The sequence below is a fragment of the Neodiprion lecontei genome, chromosome 1 (assembly GCF_021901455.1).
Source record: "Neodiprion lecontei isolate iyNeoLeco1 chromosome 1, iyNeoLeco1.1, whole genome shotgun sequence".
In the NCBI taxonomy this organism is placed as follows: Eukaryota; Metazoa; Arthropoda; class Insecta; order Hymenoptera; family Diprionidae; genus Neodiprion; species Neodiprion lecontei.
The window spans coordinates 6,617,903-6,639,593 of NC_060260.1; the positions used below are offsets into that span (position 1 = coordinate 6,617,903).

At 40.0% G+C, this 21,691-nt stretch overlaps 1 protein-coding gene and 1 long non-coding RNA gene across 5 annotated transcripts in view; one reads left to right on the top strand and one right to left on the bottom strand.

Moving 5' to 3' along the window:
- Positions 1-319: 319 nt before the first annotated feature.
- LOC107223112 overlaps positions 320-21,691 on the bottom strand; it is a 28,290-nt gene continuing 6,918 nt past the window's right edge. Inside the window, exons 4-28 of one of the 4 annotated variants that reach the window (XM_015662695.2) lie at positions 21,213-21,248; positions 19,129-19,311; positions 18,915-19,058; positions 18,639-18,821; positions 18,435-18,566; positions 18,022-18,336; positions 17,704-17,886; positions 17,495-17,626; positions 17,060-17,374; positions 16,668-16,997; positions 16,253-16,573; positions 15,918-16,100; positions 5,906-6,037; positions 5,505-5,828; positions 5,106-5,294; positions 4,898-5,035; positions 4,228-4,338; positions 3,261-3,358; positions 3,083-3,167; positions 2,872-3,003; positions 2,632-2,814; positions 2,410-2,550; positions 2,017-2,340; positions 1,758-1,940; positions 320-1,693 (exon numbers count right to left, since the gene is read on the bottom strand). In XM_015662695.2, coding sequence (XP_015518181.1) covers positions 1,506-1,693; positions 1,758-1,940; positions 2,017-2,340; positions 2,410-2,550; positions 2,632-2,814; positions 2,872-3,003; positions 3,083-3,167; positions 3,261-3,358; positions 4,228-4,338; positions 4,898-5,035; positions 5,106-5,294; positions 5,505-5,828; positions 5,906-6,037; positions 15,918-16,100; positions 16,253-16,573; positions 16,668-16,997; positions 17,060-17,374; positions 17,495-17,626; positions 17,704-17,886; positions 18,022-18,336; positions 18,435-18,566; positions 18,639-18,821; positions 18,915-19,058; positions 19,129-19,311; positions 21,213-21,248 — 4,685 coding nt within the window. In that variant the 3' untranslated portion in view covers positions 320-1,505. Of the gene's footprint in view, positions 1,694-1,757; positions 1,941-2,016; positions 2,341-2,409; positions 2,551-2,631; positions 2,815-2,871; positions 3,004-3,082; positions 3,168-3,260; positions 3,359-4,227; positions 4,339-4,855; positions 5,036-5,105; positions 5,295-5,504; positions 5,829-5,905; positions 6,038-15,917; positions 16,101-16,252; positions 16,574-16,667; positions 16,998-17,059; positions 17,375-17,494; positions 17,627-17,703; positions 17,887-18,021; positions 18,337-18,434; positions 18,567-18,638; positions 18,822-18,914; positions 19,059-19,128; positions 19,312-21,212; positions 21,249-21,691 lie in introns of all 4 variants that reach the window. The other 3 variants (XM_046729889.1, XM_015662696.2, XM_015662697.2) reach the window with 3 other exon arrangements.
- On the top strand, positions 778-7,003 carry LOC124292628. The gene is made up of 3 exons (XR_006902508.1): positions 778-790; positions 1,668-1,679; positions 6,854-7,003. It is a non-coding gene; the product is annotated as an uncharacterized LOC124292628 (long non-coding RNA).

The window sequence follows — 21,691 nt, forward strand, 5'->3', positions numbered from 1 at the left end:
ACCGTTTTCCAAGACTCGATGTATCTACTGATTCTGAACGAATCGCAATCTATTTTTTCGATTTTAAAATATCTTTTAAATCCATAATAATATCATACTTATAAAAATGACATCGGCTTCTGATTTTGATTGAATTCGGAATTGGAGTTTTATTTTTCTTTCTAGACCACGCACTGTACTCTTATATATATATATATATCTACTATTGCTACTACTACTATTATTATTATTATTGTTGTTGTTGTTATAAATATTATTATTATTTGAAAAAAATCAATTACGTAGCGAAAAAAAATGTTGCGTTATAACACTGGTTGTATAGGATTGGTCCAAGGGTTCATTCCTTTATTTGTTAATAATAACATTAATAATTTTTTCAAACATATGTCAACGAAATGAAAAGGGTTGCTCGTTTAACGGTAGGTTTATATGTGTGTATATGTACATGTTCGGGAACATACGATTAAAACTATTAGTAAGCTAACTATATATATTTCGCGTATTTTTTCTTTAGTTTGAACGTTATTCGTTTTGTTCTTCAACGATGTACGAATGATAGATTCGTCGATCGTGACTTAAAATAAAAAAATAGTAACACGACAAATTGATTTAAACGGATGAATAAATAAATAAATTTACGCAGCCGTGAAAGTTGTATTATTCATGTTATTATTATTATTATTAATAATATATGTATATTATAATGCAGCATTGAGCATCGAGTTTAACTTTCGTTTTAAAATAATTTATACCGTTTATTGTTTACTGTTTCAATTTTCTTTCTCTACACGTCGATTTGTTTTATACGTATAATTATTATTAATATTAATTCCTTTTCTCGCGCGTGTGTCTGCATGTAATTTTCTTCGCTTCCTTCATTTCGAGTTGCAGTTTCGTCACGATCTCAAATATCATGTGCGAATATTCGCGATACAAGCTGGAATAACCCGATGAGTCGCAGGACCTTATTGTCGAAATATCGCGTATCAAAATAAGTTGTCAGGACCTTTTTGAAAATGCCGAATACTAGACAATACTTTTCATTCCTAAAAAGCACAAGATGTTCAACGCTGTGTTGGCAATTTTTTACCATGATTGAAACGCACGGATAGATGCGTATGAAAAATATTGAAAGGGGAATTTGCGAAAGATTCTCACCGAGTTAGAAATTCCGATTTCTCCGAAATATTTGTCAAACTTGAGCATTTCGATTTGGCCCTGGAGCTTTGAAGAGTGCGTGAAGAATCTCGGCTACGTTATCATTTACTACGCTTTATAGATTTTGGCCTCACCTCCACCCACGCGATACGCATAGTGCTGCCTAAGGCAGTGATTTTTCTATTTTAATATTGGAATAATACGGTGTCGCGGATGTATTAATCACGAGATAATGACAGCCGAAATTACAACCGTCATCAATACACCCGATCACCCTTCGCGTCACGTTCATCAAGTCCGTGTCACCCGCAGGCACGACGAAAATGTGCCCACGATTTTGGCCCCTCTCACGCCTGTTTCGGATGAGGTGCCGGCGCTGGAGGCTCCGAACGAAAACAGGACAACAGGAAGCCGGTGTACATTGCGAAGAGAATGGTAATCGCGATCAGGGCGTACATGTAGATGTTGAGCTCCGGCTGACGGAACCTGTTCTTCCTGAGCCAGTCGAGGACGTCTTCCTCGTTGTGGAGATCACCTGCGGGGAAAAGTAACCTTTCCAATTTTCGACACCGCAAACTCCTTCCACTCTTATATCTCACCTCGATAGATGCTGGGGAATCTTTTCCGGAAGTAGACTATAGCCGGCAGCTTGGTGACTCCCCATTTCCGGGCGTAACGCGGGTCCGACATCTTGACGAACGTTATGTCCAGGTTGTCCGTCTCTCCGTCGATTTTCTCCAATTTTTCGTTGACCATTTCGCTCTCCTTGTGATTGTTCTCGTCTAGGGAGATACGCGATAACGATCGAACGATTAGCGATAGAACGAGTCGAGCGGTATGGCCGTGCTTGTAACTTACAGAAAAACACGGTGAGGAATTCATTCTCGTCGAGGAGTTTGTCCAGCATCTTTCTGTTCACCTCTTCGATCTCGTTCTTTATCTCAAACACATCCTGGGACGTAAGCCACTGGAGTACCTTGTCCTCTTGATTCAGATCACCGTCGTATATCAGCGGGGTCTTCTTCCGGAAGTACACGAGCGACGGAACGTTAAGGACGTTGTACTTTTCGGCCGCCTCGGCACTCGCTATCTTCACAAAGTCTATTCCGAAGAGATCGGCCTCTCCGTCGATCTTTTCGAGGGCTTCCATGATCTCGTCGCACTCCGGACAGTCCTCGTCGTCTGGAAAAATCGACGTGTTACACACCCGGACATCGTAAACGATATTAAACAACCCCGGTTAAAACGTACAGAAAAATACTGCCAGGAACGGTGACTCGTCCAAAAGCCGTTCGAGCATCCGGTCGTTGACGGATTCGATTTCGTCGGCGAGTTCCCGATTGTCGTCGTCGATCAGCCACTCCAGAACCGAGTCCTCGTTCTGCAAGTCACCTGGAATAACCGGCAAAGAGTCACTCGCGCGATTTCCACCTTCTGGCAAAATGCTGCAGAAGTGAAACCGCCAACTCCTACCTTCGAACAACAACGGATTGCCGTTCCTGAAGTAAACTAACGCCGGAAAAGTCTTGATGGAATATCGTTTCGCCAGCTGTGGGTCCTGGATCTTGACCATGTGGATGCCAAAGACGTCGCACTCGTCGTCGATCCTTTCCAAACCATCGAGTATCTCGTCACAAATGTGACAGTTCTGTTTGTCTGAAATGAAAAATCACGGTCATATCGGCATCGAGCCAATGTCCGACCGTTACTCACAAAAGTAGACCGCCAAGTACTGCGTATCCTCAACGGAAGCCTCCAGCATCACTCGCGTTATCAGTTCTATCCTGTCCTCGGTTTTCTGGGTGATCAACCACTGCAGGACTTCCTCCTCTTCGGAGAGCTCACCTGCGATGAAAAATTTAGAATCTTATTACGATTAGTTCTGCAAGTGGATGGACGGGTGGTTCAAGGTGGATCATCTGACCTTCGAACACGTTCGGAGTCTGCTTTTCGAAGTAAACCAGCACCGGGAAGTCTGTGACTCCGTAGTCCTCGGCTATCTTGTAATCCTAGGAATGACAATGGGGCGTTAAAGAGAATGAAAGCTCTGGGTAAAGATAAGGTGACGAGAAAAGAGAGAAAGTAGACGCGACTTGACGAACCTGGGTCTTGACAAATGTAATACCATATCTGTCGCAATCGTCGTCGATGTTTTCAAGCTCCTCGAGAATACCGGCGCATTGTTCGCAGTCGTCGCTATCTGTGGAAAATACTTGAGAGTTAAAACAGAAAAAAGTACCGTCTCAGCTGTTGCTTTTCGTGAAGAAGATGCGTAAAGTGTACGATGGTACGGTATAATGATTAGTGATTATGTATAACGAACGTGATCAGAGTTGCGATGATCATCTATGTGCAATTAGTTTGTTCTTGCTGTTTTGTCGTGTGTGCAATCATGTGCTTGGATGATTTTGTATGAACGTGCCGATGATGAACGATGGACTGTTGGTGGTGTCGATGTTGCATGTTGAAGAGATAATTCTCATGAAATACCACACGCTCACACACAGACATTGAATTAAGGTAAATCTACGAAAACGCTACGGATCAACGGAACGACTGTGAGTGATCAAAACTAGGGGATCTAAACTATCGCATGCTTATTCGATAACTCTAATAATACGTAGCTTCGCATGGGGATAATAACATGCTGGAATTTTATTGGTTGTTTTTTTTTTTTTTTTCTTTTTAAATTAATTTTCGGGAACATGGACGACGTGGCAAGGGGGAGGGGGGGGATAAATTCGGTTGATCCTATAATACATCTGCCGCAGAGCGTTTATCTCCGCTAAAAATTGAACAACGTATTGTGCAATATGAAACTCTTGTATGTTGTTTGACTACAACGAACGAGTTCGGATAATCCTCCGGTAATATCCTGCACGCAAGGTGTGTAAAATTGGAAAATCGAACGGGGCACAAATGAGAAATATTAAACGTGGTCTTGATCATCGACAGTGGCGGGTCCAAGCTAATTGTGCGTACTTGCGAACGAAAACTGCGTACTACAAATTACTATATATACGAGTAAATTCAGACTGTATCAGGGTATACAGGGATCAGTTCTTGTACCATCGTTATCTTCAGCAACCTCGGCTTCGGTATTCTTCTGCATCTCCTGTTTGTGACGCATCTGCTTGCGATACGCTTTCGACTGGCACAAGTCGCAGAGAGTTCTGTTCCCTGCGGCATTCGTTTATAATCGTGTACAGCTTTGGTAGGAGGTAGAGTTAGACATTATTGCATTCACAAAGCGTCGCCGAAATGAATAGATTAATAATAATAATAATAATAATAATAATAATGGTAAACATAACGGTTACGATATCGTAACCAGAGGCTCGATTACACGCGTTGCGAACCAACGAACAATGTTCCGTAACTCTTTGCGCTTCACGCGCTATCGATTACATAAATCTGCTCGAATTTATGCGTGAACCACGCCGACAGTGTCAAACGATCGTTAAACCCTCGTCAGGAACACAGACATAGCTCTCCGTACTGGCTGCCGCAGAAATGGAAAATTGACAGAGCGAATCTAGCGTACGACAACGTATAAGGTATGACCGGAAAAAAGTCGCGATGAGCGAAGTGCAAAGAATTCACGAACGCCAAGCGTCGCATTATCGTATACGTGTAAGATAACAATAATAAGCATGGTACTGGTACAGCCAGAGAGAGAGAGACTAAAGATACATTCCTGCTTGGCAGTTGGCAGCGGCCGTGGGACTGTCAGACTTACAAAAGTACACAGCCAGAGCATCCGATTCCCTGATAAGGTGGAGGAGGTCCTCGCCTTCGAGAGCCTCGATCACTTCGCCGAAAGGATCCTTCTGGGTCAAAAGCCACTGGAGAATTTGATCCTCGTCGTAGAGATCGCCTGCGACAAGGTGAAAGGTCAGTCGGGTTCGGACAGAGGATTATCGGATTATCTGGAAGGGTGATCCTACCTGCGTAGATCACAGGTTCCTTCGATCCCATTTTGAAGAAGAGAATTGCGGGCAAGGCGAAGACCCCGAACTCTTTTGACAGTTGCCTGTCGTCGATTTTCACGAAATTTATCCCTGCCCCGTCTGCCTCGTCGTCGATGTGCTCGATCTCCGCCAACACTCGACTACACTGCTTGCAGTCGTTGCTGTCTAAACATGGGTTAATTCTCTTCGTTAACCGCCCTTATTTGTTCCATCAATGTAGACACTTTGGATACAACTTACGAGTCAAAAAAAAAAATCGGTTCAAGTGATATATCCAGAAACGGTGTGAGTGAAACAACGTCTCTACTGTGCGACACATAAACGTTACCGAGATAATAGCTTTGCTTTGACTCGTCGATTCATCCCCGAACTTACAAAAGAACACGGCCACGTAGTCGGACGTCTGGCGAATCTTGTGAAACATTTTACGATTCACGCGTTCGATGTGATCGGTGAGTTCCATGTTCTCGGGGTTGGTAAGCCAGTCGAGGATCTCCTCCTCGTCGTCGATGTCTCCGTCGTAGTTGATGTACTTCCCTTTACGGAAGTATGTGATTCCCGGCGGGTTACGGAAACCGTACTTCTTGGCCATCAGACGATCCTTCATCTGCACAATCTTGATGCCGTACTCCGCTGCCTCGTCGTCGATCAGCTCGAGGTGGCGAAGCACTCGGGGACTCTCCGGGTCCTCTTCCTTGTCTGAAAGTCGAAGGTTATTTCCTCTGGTTAGCGAGCTTTCGAGTCGGAATTGATTTCGACCTTTCGTACACACTCACAGAATATGACGGCCAGGAATTCCTTCGTCTCTATGTACCTGACCAGAGTCTCCCTGTCGATCTCTTCGATGCTGGCGTCGTTCTTCTGCTTCACCATCCATTCCAACACTTCGGCTTCGTCGAGAAGGTTACCTGGGATACAATACTGCGGTTTACTGCCATTCTCCTTGGCCACCGGTATCCCCGGCGTTAATTCCTTGCAACTCAAAGACTATTAAACGCGGACAACGAATACTCTGAAAATCATTATACAAAGCAACAATTGGCTCGCTTTTGTAACGGTATACAATTCGTTATTCTTGTCGAATATATGTATATATAGATATTTGTGTATATACTCGGGTTTTTTTTTCCCCTACAGACGGAACGATTCGCTTTTCTGGGTAATCGTTCTGGAATGGCTTTTGAACAGACTTTGCTTGCAATACAGGTATTTGTAAATTTATATATACATACGTATATGATATTTATTTATCGACTTTAGTCTCTGGCGACTTACCCTGTATAATTCCCGTTTTGCCCTCGACGCAGCGCCCCAAAGTTGAGAGAAGTCAAGTTCACGATACAAGATGTGTACCCTATTTTAGATAGAGGCATACCAAACCGGCGAAGAGGAACCCAGAGACAATGTGCAGCCACCGATATGCTTCCAAGTCCTTATTCGTTTATTATTCATCGTGTGTTATAGTGTGATGGAAGAAGAGCCAAGCGCTTCGTGATCTACTCAACTTCGTTTCATCTTCGTTTTGAAATTCATTCAAACTCGTTTCAAATTCAATTTTCAATAAGAAATCCTCTCATATCCGAGCTTGGCTCTCCTCGTTTTTGTACGATAATATCTAAGTGTATGTCTTTGTGCATGTAACAAGATTTTCGAAGTCTCATCAAAAGTTTAACTCTCATTGTCAGCAGGGCCAAGCAAAGATAAAGGATGTAACGATTTAGTAGTAGGAAATATATTTATTCTCATATTATGTTTGTCATACATGTTGCGCTTATATGCATTAATAAGACTATAGATTGTTTCTTTATTTGTTTCTTGTTTTGTGTAGTTGATTTTTTGTTAACGAGTTGTTGTTATTATTATTATTATTATTATTTTACGTGTACCTGCGTAACTCTAGTATAGTATAATGTATATTGTAGGTATATAGGTATGTATATATATATATATATTATACGACCATCCGATTAAAATTTTACAATATACATTCACAGATTTAATGTATACTTTGCCGCAAAGTAAATTTCCCGATTGTTAAAAGATTTTAATTCACCATGTCGGGATGTATTATATATAACATATATGACCATACGATTACCGTACATCGTGTGCATACGTAACAATGAAAATTTTTTCTCACAAAACTTTCAACTTACAATTTGACGGCAGAATTTCGACAAACACTTCGTTACACTTTCTCTACAATTTATTGTTCGATTAGCCATCTCGACGGTTGATAATCGATTTTTAAGTATGTACAGACGGTGACAATAGTTCAAGTAATTTAAGCACAAAACAATGTACGTTTATGTATTTTCGAGTGTCTGTGTATGCGTATTAGCGTGCGCGTGTGCGTGTGTGTGTGTGTGCATGTTCGTGTGTATCATTTTCATTCTCGATGTGCGCAAGGGTGTATACATCGATTTCATAATAATAATATTACATTATTTTAGGATAACAAGTTCCCTGATTTAATTTTTCATTGCTGTTAATTTGAAATAATCACCTTTACGTATTCCTAGCTCGGTGTCGTTTACTAATCAATTACTTTATTTCAATATAGCATCCTTTGAATCGGATGAAAAAGAAACTATAGAAACCCCATACGGAATAGGTTTTAGTGAACAATCTTGAGTAATTTATTTTTAACTCCTTTCCTTGGTTCATATAAATTTACTTCTCTATTCATTTAGGGACGGATATATTAGTATTGGTGATTTGGCAGGATTACTTTTTTTGTTTTTTTTTCAACAGTTTAGTTTTTTTTTTTCTTCCTTGTACGTAACAGTGATGAAAACAGAAACAGAACGATTTTCATGCGATGAAATTTATCGTAGATAAATTATATGATACACAGATCTGTTCGCGTTTTAAATAATAAATAATAATTATTAACGGTTGGAGAGAAAAGAAAAAAAAAAATATTAATGATAGAAAACAAAGAGGAAGAGAAAGACAGAATTTAAATTTGAGCGACAACTGGTGCATGCTGCCAAGCGTGTGATACATACATGTGTGTACATATAAGTGTAATCAGGCTTATTAATAACATGTTTGTTAGAAATGATAATAAAATGGATAAGATTGTTTGAAGAAAAATATAAGGCACAATCGATTTTGCAATTACTGCATCTTCTACATACTCCTGTGCGCCGATTTATGAATGATTCAACGATTCGACGCGTTCGGTGCACTTGATAAGACTGAATGATCGATCTACGGACTGAACTAATCACTTGTTTATTCTGAAAAATAAATCCAAGTACCATCGACTCATTCATAATAGAGCACGTTACGCGATGAAGTAAATAAAAATTTTTCAATGCACTAAGAATAATTAATAGCGAATAGATGAAGGATGACCTTTATAGTAAATGGAGGTTGATATTACAATAGTTAAAAATAATATTTATAACTCAGTATAATAGGTGAATAAATTGAAATATATACATATTTGTATATTAAATATATAGGAACACCGCATGATCTTTGCGTAACAAAATATCAACATTTGTCTGATTACGGGTATAAGAAAAAGTTGGGCAAAAAAAAAAAAAAAATTTGAAAAACAACAGTGCAAAAGAACAAAGTTTGTAACATCGAAAGGAACGATAAATTGATCAAGAGTCGAAAAAACTGAGAGAGAAAAAAAAAAAAAATTATCAAAAAATATTCTCGACTCTTGTCTGCCCGCGAAAATATCATTTGACGACTATTGCGACGCGTTGAATAAAATTAATCAAGGTTAATTCATACATATAATATTTTATACAATTGACGATAAGTACGTACTCGCAGATTTTTTTATAGGTATATTAATATATATATATATTATATATATATGTACAGACTTGAGAATTCGATAATTGTACCGATCTTATCGACGATGATGACGTTCTCGACAGGTATCAGTAATGGCAAATTGATTTCCTTATCAATAATAATGTCTCTTCATCAATTGCCGATATTCCCACCTCTCCTTTCGTACGTACAATATTGCGGGGTTTAACGTTGTTTTGGTGTTTTCTGTTGCTCCTTTGAATATCCCGACTATCGACGTTGGTGTCACTCATGCTGACGATAAATTAGCCGATAATTGTTGATCGTCAATCGAAGCTTCCCGTCGCGTTAAAGAACTCTTGGCATTTTAACGACCGTCCGATTCGCAACCTAACGACGGGTTTGATTTTCCTCTATCCTCCTTTCCGTCTACACTCTCTTATCGAATTCCTTCGAAGGTTGTCGTCGGTATTCGTCTCCTCTCCGAGTCTCATAGTTCAAGGTCAAGGTCAAGGCCAAATACTCATCTCGCGCGATCAAACTGCGTTCTCAATGTTTCGGCTGTATCTGGCTCTCTCACGCATTCTCTCTCTCTCTCTCTCTCTCTCTCTCTCTCTCTCTCTCTCTCTCTCTCACGCTCTCTTGCCATTTTTGCAACTCGACTCCCTTTTCCCTGCTTCTCTATCTCTGCATCCATATTCATATCTCCTCATTCTCTCCCCCTCTCTCTCTCTCTCTCTCTCTTTCTCTTTCACTCTCCTTCTCTTGCCTCCCTCGCTCGATTTATCTCCCGTTTCTCTTGCCCTAGACCTTGATGAGGTACGGAATCCCAGCTACAACTGCAACATCCAGGCCCACGACTCTCATAGTATACGATTGATTATATACTTTTCACATTCGAATAATTACATCTTTCTTTTCACCTCGTTATCTATTTTGTTAATGTTATTTTTTTTTTATTTATCGGATAAGCGTATGGATTATATTGCTCTTTTTATCTTTATCTTTATTAGATGGCTCAAATTCTGGATACTGCTGATACTGGGTTTTTATTTCTTTTTTTAGCGTTACGTATAAGCATAGCTCCATTCCGAGATAACAATATCGCGTATCGCGTATAGAACTTTATGATTTTAGGGATGGCCGAAGGACTCGCGGTAGTGCTGGCAGCCTAAAATCTCCACGTGACAATGCATAATTATGATATTTGTATAGTTTTTCTTCAATTTCACGTGACGTAAGTACGTAGTTATACATACATGCGTGTAATATAACAAAGGAAGGTCTGTTTGAACATGGATAAAAAACGTCTACTCTTTTTCTACATCATTGTCGTCATCGTCGTCGTCGTCATCATCATCATCATCATCATCATCATCATCATCATCATCATCATCATCATCGTCATCATCATAAACATCATCATCGCCATCGTCCTCCTCCTCCTCTATACACATGTCTCGCAACGCCTCTGACTTTTGTTTATTATTATTTATTTATTACTATTATTATTATTATTGTTATTATTATTTTCTTTTCTTTTCTTTTCTTTTCTTTTCTTTTTTATTCTTCCTCTTTACTGTTTTTTTCCTAACCATTTCTCATCTCCGGCGAGTAATGAACGAGTCCCGACTAATTTAGGCGACCAGCACTGCTCCGATCCACTGCTCAGTAACCACTTCTGCGTGTACCCCGCGATGTATCTTCAAAGACCACGCAGCCGCGTGGCGCCTGCATCTGTGGTGGAACACGAAAGTGTCATGCCTACCACTTGGTGTGGTGGGCTTTCACTCGAAACTCGCGCACGATACTCAAATTTCTCTACGTATATATATTTGATTTTTGTTTGTTTGCTTGTTTTTTTTTTTTTTTTTTTTTTTTTAATTTTAATCTTTAATCTATTTTTCTTTTTTTTTCAAGGTTTTCATATTTCTCTACGCGCGAGTTATACGTGCAAGCCCTGTGTGTTTTACTTTAATTTTTTTTTTTTTCGCTTTGTGCGTGTGTTAACATATATTACTCTGTACGGGAATATTTGTCTATTTCATATGTGATATCACATAGAACGGTTACGGTTAAGTCCCTGCCCCTGAAAAAGGTACCGCACCCTCTAGTAATTTTATCAACGAATATCGATATTTCGAGACAATTAGAAATGTACGAGAAATTTAATGCAACACGGGCAGTGACTTAATCCGCGATGAATTTATTTATCGAACGTGGGTGGGCTTGGTTTTTCACAGAGATGTACGGATGTTGGCTTGAAAAATTAAAAACGGATGAAAGAAAAGAGGGTTAGCGTGGATATATATATATAGAGTTTGAGATGAAAGTGAAACGGGCCTCGGGTTTGAACGTTACTTGAATGAAAAAAATGTTCAGCCGGGTTGCATTTGCGACTTTTGTGTGTTTACGGTTCGGTATCTACCACAACCAATTTAGATATTTACCACTTCCGAAGAATCCCTTTTTCCCCTTTCCTGATTTGCTCTCCTTAGCCGCGTTCGCCGTCGGAGAAGAAGGCGCGGCAGAGGCGAGGCTCGCCGCCGACTTTTTGCTGTCCTTTGCCGAGAGCTTGTTTATCGGCTTTAACGGCGGCGCAACCAGCTTTGCCGAAGTCACCGTTCTTGATTTCATACCGTGCTTGCTCGTTACCGGACTGGCCTTTGCGACTTTGGTGCCACGTGCCACTTCGGCTGGACAGCACTGGTAAGGCGCATAGGAAGGAATCGTGGGTTTCGCACTTTTACCGCCCATCCCGATGTAGAAACAGCCATCGCCTGCAGTCACCAAATACATGCGAGTCAGACAAGAGAATTGGCTAGCCTGTCGGGATAGTTTTTTTGATTTTTTCAATCATCATCATCATCATCATCATCATCATCATCACCATCATCATCATCATTATCATTATCATCATCATCACTCTCAATGCGAGCATGGCAATATAAAGCAAAACGTGCAGTGAGTCAAATGTGGAAACAGAAAAAGAAAACGAAGAAAAAAATTAAGACGGAAGAGATGTGTGACGTAAAAATGTGTGAAAAAAATTTAAGGAAAGAAATTCAAAATTATCGCAAGAAAGAAAAACGAAAACAATACTGTAACGACCAGTCTGCAAGGACCAGCCTCCGGTTTTTATACGTCATCTGTACTTCGCATTATTATCGTGTGTGTGTGTGTGTGTGTCTGTGATAACAACGACAATAATCATAAATATTATAATAATCATAATAATAATAATAATAAAAGTCAGCAGTTAGTAGCAGGTGCGGAAGACGATGAAATATCACAATTTATTATTAAATATCTTCCGGAAACAATGAAAGAAAAAAAAAAAGAAAAAAAAATTGTAAAATACGAAAGGTAATAACGACAGAATAAAAATGTTGCAATTTTGGTATTTGTTGTTTTGTTTTTTTTTCTGTTTTTCTCTCTAACATTTGTGCTATTACTTCGACAGTTGCGTGTCGCGGGTGTCGGTTTTCTTTCTCATGCTCCGTTTGGTTCTCTTCTTTGGATAAAACTAGCAATTTCCTTTTTGCCGTAGTTTGGAAAATTGTCAAAAAAGAAAGGTAGATGAAGAAGAGGAGACAAGAACAAAAGTATATAAAAAAAAAAAAAAAAAAAACAGAAAAAGAACAAATCGCAAATGACAAATAGAGGTATATAGACACGGAGGCTAGTCCGATTCTCTCGACTACGAACTCGCCGCAGACGACGGCTGTCAAACTCACACGCGTTATTAATATATATTCAACAATCACACCTTTTTTTTTCTCATTATATGCAGCAGGTATGTCTGTACGTAGGCTGTGGCATACGGGGTATTTTCATACTCTATATACATTTATATACAAGGAATGACAACAATATGACTTGCAGGGTGATTTGTTTCTGATGTTATTTATTTTATTTACTTTTTTTTTGTTTTTTTTTTTGTTTTTTTTTTTACGTTTGTCCTTTCTGCTTATTTTTTCTTAATTTTCTTATCACCGAGCATTTCATTCTACGGATGCAAAGCACATGCGTTGATCGGCATAGTATGTTAAAGTCGCGTTTACGGGAATATTTATAATGCGTATACATATAAGATGACTAAAGATGGTGCAAATACGCCACGCTGCAGCTTCGCTAATAACAATATATATATAGATATATATATATATATATATACATGTACCTATATCCTATAGGTATGTTCAAAAACTAAGCTATCAGCCGATTTTCACCTGCCATGCATCGCAGAGTAGAGAGAGGACATTTTATATGCGCGAGGAATAGCCGCGGTGAGGATGGTTCTGCCGTTTTTTTTATACTTGTCGTTTTTTTTTTTTTTTTACTTTCAATTCTCATCACTTTTCTCGAATGGGATCGCATCAAGGATTGCGTGGTTAGGCGAAATCTTCATGCGGTACGCCCTCTCCAGCCCAGCTCAACCGCGAGCAATGGGTGATCAACGTAAAGAAAAAAAACAACTAATAAATAAAATAGAAAAAATAAAAAACTATTTAAAAAAAACAACTCTATGTTCCTCATTAGATATATAGATATATATCCAGCAAACTTTTACTATCATTAATTAATTATTGAATGTATCATTCGATTATTATTCAACCATGTATAATATATTATCACTGAATATTATAATTCTACATATCACAAGTTGTTGTTTTTTTCATTCTCTTATTGTATTGGTTTAGAGGTTTTTTTTTTCTGATTTAACTCTTGCTATTTTCATTTTCGTCACGATGCATTTTTTTTTTTTTTCGTTGCTTTCTATTTTAAGGAATTATTATCACACTGCAGTTTCACACGAAGTCCGTATGGATAATAAATTGGCACACTTCGATGTCACGTATATTTATAACCTATCTACGATCTCCGTTTCTTCGTTGGTTTTCTTTTTTACCTTTATCTACGATTTTCTTCACCGCTTTGTTCACTGTTTTTACACTACCGGCACCCTCGACGTCGTCATCATCATCATCATCCTCATCATTATCACCATCGTCGTCGTCATCATCATCTTCATCGTCAGATTCATCATCTTCATCATCATCATCATCATCATCATCATCATCATCATCATCATCATTATCATAATTATCGTCATCATCGTCATCATCATCATCATCATCATCATCATCACTATCATTACCTGCATATTAATTAGTACCGGTCATGCACAGTGCAGACAGACGATAAAAACATTATTTACGTATGTAGTGTGCAAACGCAATTGGAGAAATGAAAAATGTAATCGAAAAAAAAGAGGAATTTGTGAATGTAAAATTGTTGTTCAGGATTTTGTATACACGTAACATAGTGTTTCATTATAATCGTATAATAAATGTTCGTATATATACTATATGTATATTATATGAATAACCCTCAGACTTATGGAATGGGTGTCTTTTTTTTTGCATAGATCATGATTCTTCCTAGTTGTTCTAAGCGGAGGGGCGCTTCTTTTTGTTATAGAGTAACGTGTTACGTACATGCAAGTATTGTGTAACTGATACAAAAAAAAAAATTATAGTTTGAGAAATAGATCAATTAAGCTGGTGATGCAGCGTCAGTGGTAAAGAAAAATAAGAAAGAAAAAACGATTTTAAAATAATGATAAAACGGCATAATAATTGTCAACCGAACAAAAGTATTGTTATTTCGTTATACCTGTAGATATATTGTGTATATCGAGTGAAAAAATACTGCTGTATCGCGAGAAGTAAATCAAGAAATTGGTACACATCGAGAATAAAAGTAAAAAAAAGCATCCAGCGCAACGTAACACAAGCCGCGATTATTATCGCAGAGATGAGAATAGTGAATAAAAAAAAGTAAAAAAAAAAAAAAAAATTACGTCGTGGAATACGAATTGCCGAAACGACGCGAAATTTGGGTGTAACTACGGTTTATGAAAATCTACCTACGTAAAACTGTACCATAAATGCAGTAATAAATCACGTATCGAAGAATTTTAAATATAGCGATGGGCGGAGATGTGAAATTTCTTGTTAATTACTGAGTTAATTGATTAGATTAATGGCAGTGGCGTGATTGCCTGCTTATTTGTGTGTGTGTGTTTTGTCATGTATAATATGTATTAGGGTGTGTTGGGTATTATGTATAATTCATGGTGAACGCGATGGTGGAAGTGTAACCGGGGTAATGACCACAGCGTATGTGTTGTACTTGTACCCTGGTGGGATTGTTATAACCGATATTAAGGTGACAAAAAATAATACGCCAGTAATAATAATCATCATCCTAGAAACTTGCTTACTTTTCTGTTCAATTAGCCATTCCAGAACTTTGTCCTCGTTCTTAAGATTGCCTACAAAAGTTATACAGTGATTACGTTAATTATTGAAATTTCATGTGCGCGTGCAGTTTTTTTTTTTTTTTTGTTTTTTTTGTTCTACTTTGGTTGATTCAAATCTCTATCAAGTCGAAATCTCATTGATTGAAGCCGTCTGAATCCTGAAATGAAGGATGCAGTTTCCCGGATTTAAAGTAATCATAGGATCTGTGATATCGATACATTTCTATTTCTCAATACTCCACCACTATCAAATACAAAAGTGCGTTCATCGGGTGAAAGTTCAGCGATGAATTCACCTTTCTCCGTCTAGCAAACGGACAGCAGATCGATAGTTTGCAGTTAAATAACTTTGCTGAACAAATGAATTGAGAAAGTTACGAAGACACAAGTGCAATGTTGGAACACTTTGCGTGCTTGAAGCACACTTGTCGTAAAACAGAATAATCGTGTAAATTTCATTTCCGTAAATTGTGTTATATCACGGATCTGATCCATCATTCTAGAATCCGACAATATTTCAGGTTTATATTAAAGAGATAATATAGGTAATATGTGTATTAGTGAACTGGGCAAGGACAATATGGGAATGAATTTAGAATTTCAATAATCAGGCTTAATTATCGGGTTCGGGTGTCGGGATAAACGCCAAGACAAAAAAAAAAAAGCATTCGATGGCTTACCGTCGTACATGATGGGCACACCAGTCTCGTAATAAACAAGTGCTGGGAACGAGAAGATGCCAATTTCAGCGGCCAACTTGGCATCTTTTGACTTGACAAACTGAATGCCATGTTTGTCCGTGTCGTCGTCAATTGTCTCGAGCTCCTCTAGAATCTCAGGACATTTCTCACACTTGTCATCATCTGGGACGAGAAATTATCTCCTAAATATTTTCTACGCAACTAGCACGTTGAATTGTCCAACGGAGCTTCTCCTCTCATCGACAAACTCCAGATTTAGTTTCAGAAAATTCTTCGTTGACGAAATCGTATCAACTTTTCACACGCATACTCACAGAAAAATACAGCAAGGTGCTCAACGTCGTTGATCAGTAGCTGAAGAGTCTTTCTGTCGACACTTTCGATGATGTCAGGCTGCGAGCTGTGCAGTTCCAGAACCCATTCGAGGATCGCCTCTTCGTGCATCATGTCACCGGCGTAAATCTGGCGGAATTTATGCCTGTAAAAGGCGAGGGCCGGGAGAGTGGGAAGATCGTATTCCCGCTCGATACCCTCGTCGGATATCTTGACAAAGTCGATGTCCTTCTCCTCGCACTCGTCGTCGATGTTCTCCAACTCCTGAAGAATCTTCTGGCTCTTCTTGTCTCCTTCTCTGTCTGCAAAGTAACAACAAGTTCTTGTTCCAGATTTCAGAACCCGCTCGACGTCCGACAACGGAACGGTTTACGAACGGCTTCGTTATATACTCACAGAAGAAGATAACGACGTGGTCGTTCTCGTCCAAAATGTTCTCCAACATCTTGGAATTGACCTCCTCGATCTTCCCGGGTATCTGAAGGGTGTTCTCGTCTGTGACCCATGACAGAACCTCGTCCTCGTCGTCGATGTCGCCGCTGTATATCAGGGGGTCCTTGTTCCTGAAGAAAGCGAGAGTCGGGAAAGTCTTGATTCCGTGTTTCTTCGCGACGCCGGTGTCCTCGGTCGTCACGAATATGATTCCAGTTTCGTCGAGTTCGTCGTCAATGTTCTCCAGCTCGAGAAGCGTCTTGTCGCATTCCTCGCCCTCCTCGCAATTACCACCTGCGAAATACGATTCGCCGATTAGATCGGCGATCGATGAACGCTACTGCAAAACTACTCACTGAAGTAAACAACGACGTATTCGTGCTCGTCGATCAGGTCGACCAGGATTTCATCCGTCACCTCCTCGATCGTCGCGGTGTTCTTCTGCTCGATCAGCCACTTGAGAACCTCGTCCTCGTTCAGAAGATCACCCTCGTAGATCGCGGGAATTTTCTCCTCGAAGTAAACGAGCGTTGGTAGATGATCGATGCCGAATTCCTTGGCCTCGGCGTCGTTGTCCATTCGCACGATGACGATGCCCTCCTTTTCCAATTCATCATCGATGTTCTCCAGTTCGTTCAAGATCCGCATATCCTGCTTGTCATTTTTGTCGTCTGAAACGTTTCGTCGCAATTACTTGGTCGGTCATACTTCAAGTGCTCCTCAACGGAACTTCGTTTCCTTCATTCGGAAAGCAGGGAATTCGTTTAAACTTGTACACTAAAATATCTCACAGAAAAGAACGGCCAGATACGGCGTGGTCTCGATCAACTTCTCCATCATCTCGTCTGTGATCTCCGGAATTTCACTGTGTCGTTTCTGGTGCAGAAGCCAACCCAGCAGCTGGTCTTCGTTCATGAGGTCACCTATGGAGTGTGAAAAAACGAACCAATGATAAGTTATCGGCCTCTTACTCTTCACGCATACTTAACACTGCACCAACCTTCGTAGACGTGGGGTATCCTGCGTTCGAAGAGTACCAAAGTGGGAAGAGAGTCTATGCCGTACTCCTTGGCCTCTTCGTCGTCGTCAATTTTAACAAAGGCTATGTTGTTTTGATCGCACTCATCGTCGATGTTCTCCAGCTCGACGAGTATCTTCTGGCTCTTTTTCTGGTCCTTGTCGTCTGTTGACAATTAATCGTATTGAGATTACGCAATCGGCACAATTTTGGACCAACGATTTCTGCTTTGTCAATGTCAAACGTGTTTTTCTCCACCCTCAACTTCATCCGGTCAATGATTCCGTCTTTAGTACTTACAAAACAGGACAGCGACGTATGGCATTTTCTCGATTATCAAGTCCAGCATCTCGTCAGTAACGTCTTCGATCTCGTCACTCTTCTGCTGATGGTCCAGCCACTTGAGAACCTTGTCCTCGTCCTCCAGGTTCCCCTCATAGAGGGTAGGTATACCCTTTTCGAAGTATAGTAAGCTCGGAATCTTTTCGATTCCGTACTCTCTGGCCTCGTCGGCGTTGTCGATTTTCACGAAGACTATTCCCAGCTGGTCGCAATCGTCGTCAATATTCTCCAGCTCGTTGAGTACGCGCAGAGACTTACGGTCATTGTTATCGTCTGGTGTTGAACGTCGGAAAAGAGAAGAAAATCGTCAGATTTTAACGACCATCCTTGCGCTGCACACAATATTATCGACACCCTTGATTTTCACTCACAAAAAAGTACCGCCAGAGTTTTTCCCTCCTTTACCAGACGGTCCAACATCTCGTCGGTGACGTCCTCGATTTCGTCCTTCTCCAACTGCGCCAAAAGCCACTCCAAGATCTCATCCTCGTTTTCCAGATCACCTGAAATCGTTCCAGTGTTGGAATAAATGAACCTGCCCGAATGACTCTAGCAAAAAATCCAAGTCAACAAACCATCGTAAACGTTGGGGAGTTCCTTTTCGAAATAGACGATAGCAGGTACGGAATCGATTCCGAACTCCTTGGCGGCCTTATCATCGTCGATTTTGACGAACTGGATGCCATGCTTGTCGCAGTCGTCATCGATCTTCTCCAACTCGGTGAGAACCTGCATCGAATCCTCGTCTCCATGATCGTCTACGAAAGATAGAAGAATCCACTTTCAGTTACTGCACCGAGTCTCGTCTATATAAAAAAAAAATGGATAAAAATTGCTAAATAATTACGAACAGAAGAGGACGACCAGGTTGTCGATGTTCCCTATCAGGGTGTTCAAAGTCTTTGCGGTGACGTCTTCGATTACGTCTTCCTCGTCGCCGGTGCTCTTGTTCGCCACGAGCCACTCCAAGACGTCCTCTTCCTTGCTCAGCTCGTCTGAAATGACGACGATAGTAAAGCGGCATGTAAACCAAGATGGTGCATCAATTTTCTTCGGTCGACTTACGCTCGTATATTATCGGGATTTGATGCCTGTAATAGACGAGAGCTGGAAGCGGTCCGAGGTTGTACTCCTCGGCGAGATTCTCGTCGGCGATTTTAACGAATCCAATGCCCAGCTGGTCGGCTTCATCGTCGATATTCTCAAGCTCTTGAAGTGCCTTGATGCATTTTTTGCAGTCCGGTTTGTCTGTCCCATTTTAAAGCAAAAGAACTTTACCGCACTTGATCTCGGCGTGAATGAAACATGCGTTTTATTATGATTTGTGAAAGTATATCGATCTAAGCTACGTAAAATTGGCTGGGAATGGAAAGAGAATGGAAAAAGTAATCATTAAGTGTCTACGGATCTGAAAATCAAAACCTTAAAAAATTGTATAAGTTGGGTGTATTATACGGTATACGAATCAGCGCGCGACGAGCTTAAAAAAATAAACTCATTAGCGCGTTTGTTGTACGGAAGAGGGGGTGAACCGCGAACGGCTGGTAATTATGTAAAGTTTTAAAAACTGGCAAAAATCCAATACAGAATACCTGACGTAATATTGGCATCTACTCGCCGGATGCTGCAACCATGCAAACAGTACGTACAATGTGCGTTAGCTGTTGATCGCAGGCTTTCTATACACGATATGATATTATACCAAGCTTCTCAAGCTCTTTTCGAAAAGGACTCAGAAAATTAGAATGAAATTAAAGTCCATCGATCAAACGAGGAATGAAGAAGCGGGTCACGTGGAAATAAACTAGTTTCACAAAGTTTCGCAAGGAGTGGAGAACATTCGGATCAAATTACAACGAGCAATGTGGTTTACTTTTCCCCTCAAACGTAGCGAGTAACAATCGTATGAAGAAATTAAAAACCACGAGCGCACATGCAGCAGATGCATCGTTCTATTTTCGATCTCGTTGAGACTTGTTAGAACATGTATATTTGTGGTTACTAGAGGGGTACGTAAAGTGCATACCATGGATGTAAATATGTATGTACGTACGTATTTATCTACAGAAACAAGCATACCGTTCGTGTGTCGTACGTGTATCTAACTAAAACTCTACAGGAGGAACACAACGCGTGTCTGTGTGAGTGAGTGGATTTTCAAACGGCTAACAATAAGTGCATCTATAAATCACAGCACAAAATATCGGCGCAGCATATGTGTAATTTGTATAAAAAGTCTAAAAATTAATACCCAGCTATATTAGTGAGATAAAAAATCTTCCAATTAAATACGCAAGCTGTACAGGGTGTCAGGGTGTAGGTACATCTCGCACAATTCGTTCGCTGATCAATCTCGAGGTGGGGTAAATATTTAAACTATAACGAAGTTGACGGCTGTGCGAGCAATAAATAAATGGGTAAACAAATTCGTGAACGGATGCACATATGTATGTGTATATGTATATATAAATATAGGCATACGTACAACACTTGGCGTGCAGCTCGCGTCAGAATCACAATATATAAATAAGAATTTTATTATAGATTTTTTACGTGACATCGCGTATTCACGACCGGTGTAAATCACTGATCTCGTGGATATAATCTCGATCATGCAGCTGATGTCTACCGACAGGTAGACTGGTAGGAAATAAAAAACGAACAAAAAATAAAAAAACATACCGCGGTATCAGGTATGAGAACAGAGACGAAAAGATGAGAAAGAAAAAATTCGACTAGTAGACCGTGCAGAAGAAAACTTGATCCGATGTTGAGCTTGCGGAATGCTGCGGTGCCATTGTGGTGAGGTTCTCGATTACGTCTCAAGATTCCTTCGAGAAGATACAAGTGTGAAAGAAAAAAATAAAATAAATAAATAAATGACGAAAACATTGCGGAAAGACTGAAACTAATCCCGATTGAAAAGCCTCGCGGCTAAATTTGTGCGACTCGTCGCCTCGCTTCCGTTTGCAATTTCCGGAGTGCATGTGAAGAACGGTGTCCGTTTGTTAATTGGGAAAGCCTTGCATGTGTCCGCGGGGGGTAAAAATAATTGTGCATGGATGTGAATGCTCATAACGGGCAATATATAATTGTGCCAACACAGCAGCAGATTCAACTGCTTCGACGCCGTGTAAAAGTGTACTTACTAGAGCTGACACCCGAGCACCTCTTCGTGTCAGGACCTATCCACACCAACACACACAAAAGGTTGACATATATGTTTTATTTACAGGTAGTATACTGTTGGATTGAAATTTTTGTGGAATTCAACCACCTACTTGTGCGAGTGTCGTTGCCTACCGGACGTTATTATACATTTTTAAGTCCGTGGGTATGCGATCAGCTCCGAAGCTACGAATATATGTGTATACTTATGTGTGTGAGTGTAAGTGTGTGCCTTTGCAATATTTATTATCATTATTTTGGCCGACGAAAGCTGCTTTAGAAATTTCACATCGGTCGCGTGCAAAGACGGAACCGTTTTTCGTCTTCGACGTATTTTGTAGATTTAAAAAATTTTTAATTGAAGACACGCACGAGGTTGGATTAACAGTTGTGAATTTTTACGCCGACTAAAACAATAATTTATTTACATACAACTATTTTACGGGATCAAAGACGAGAC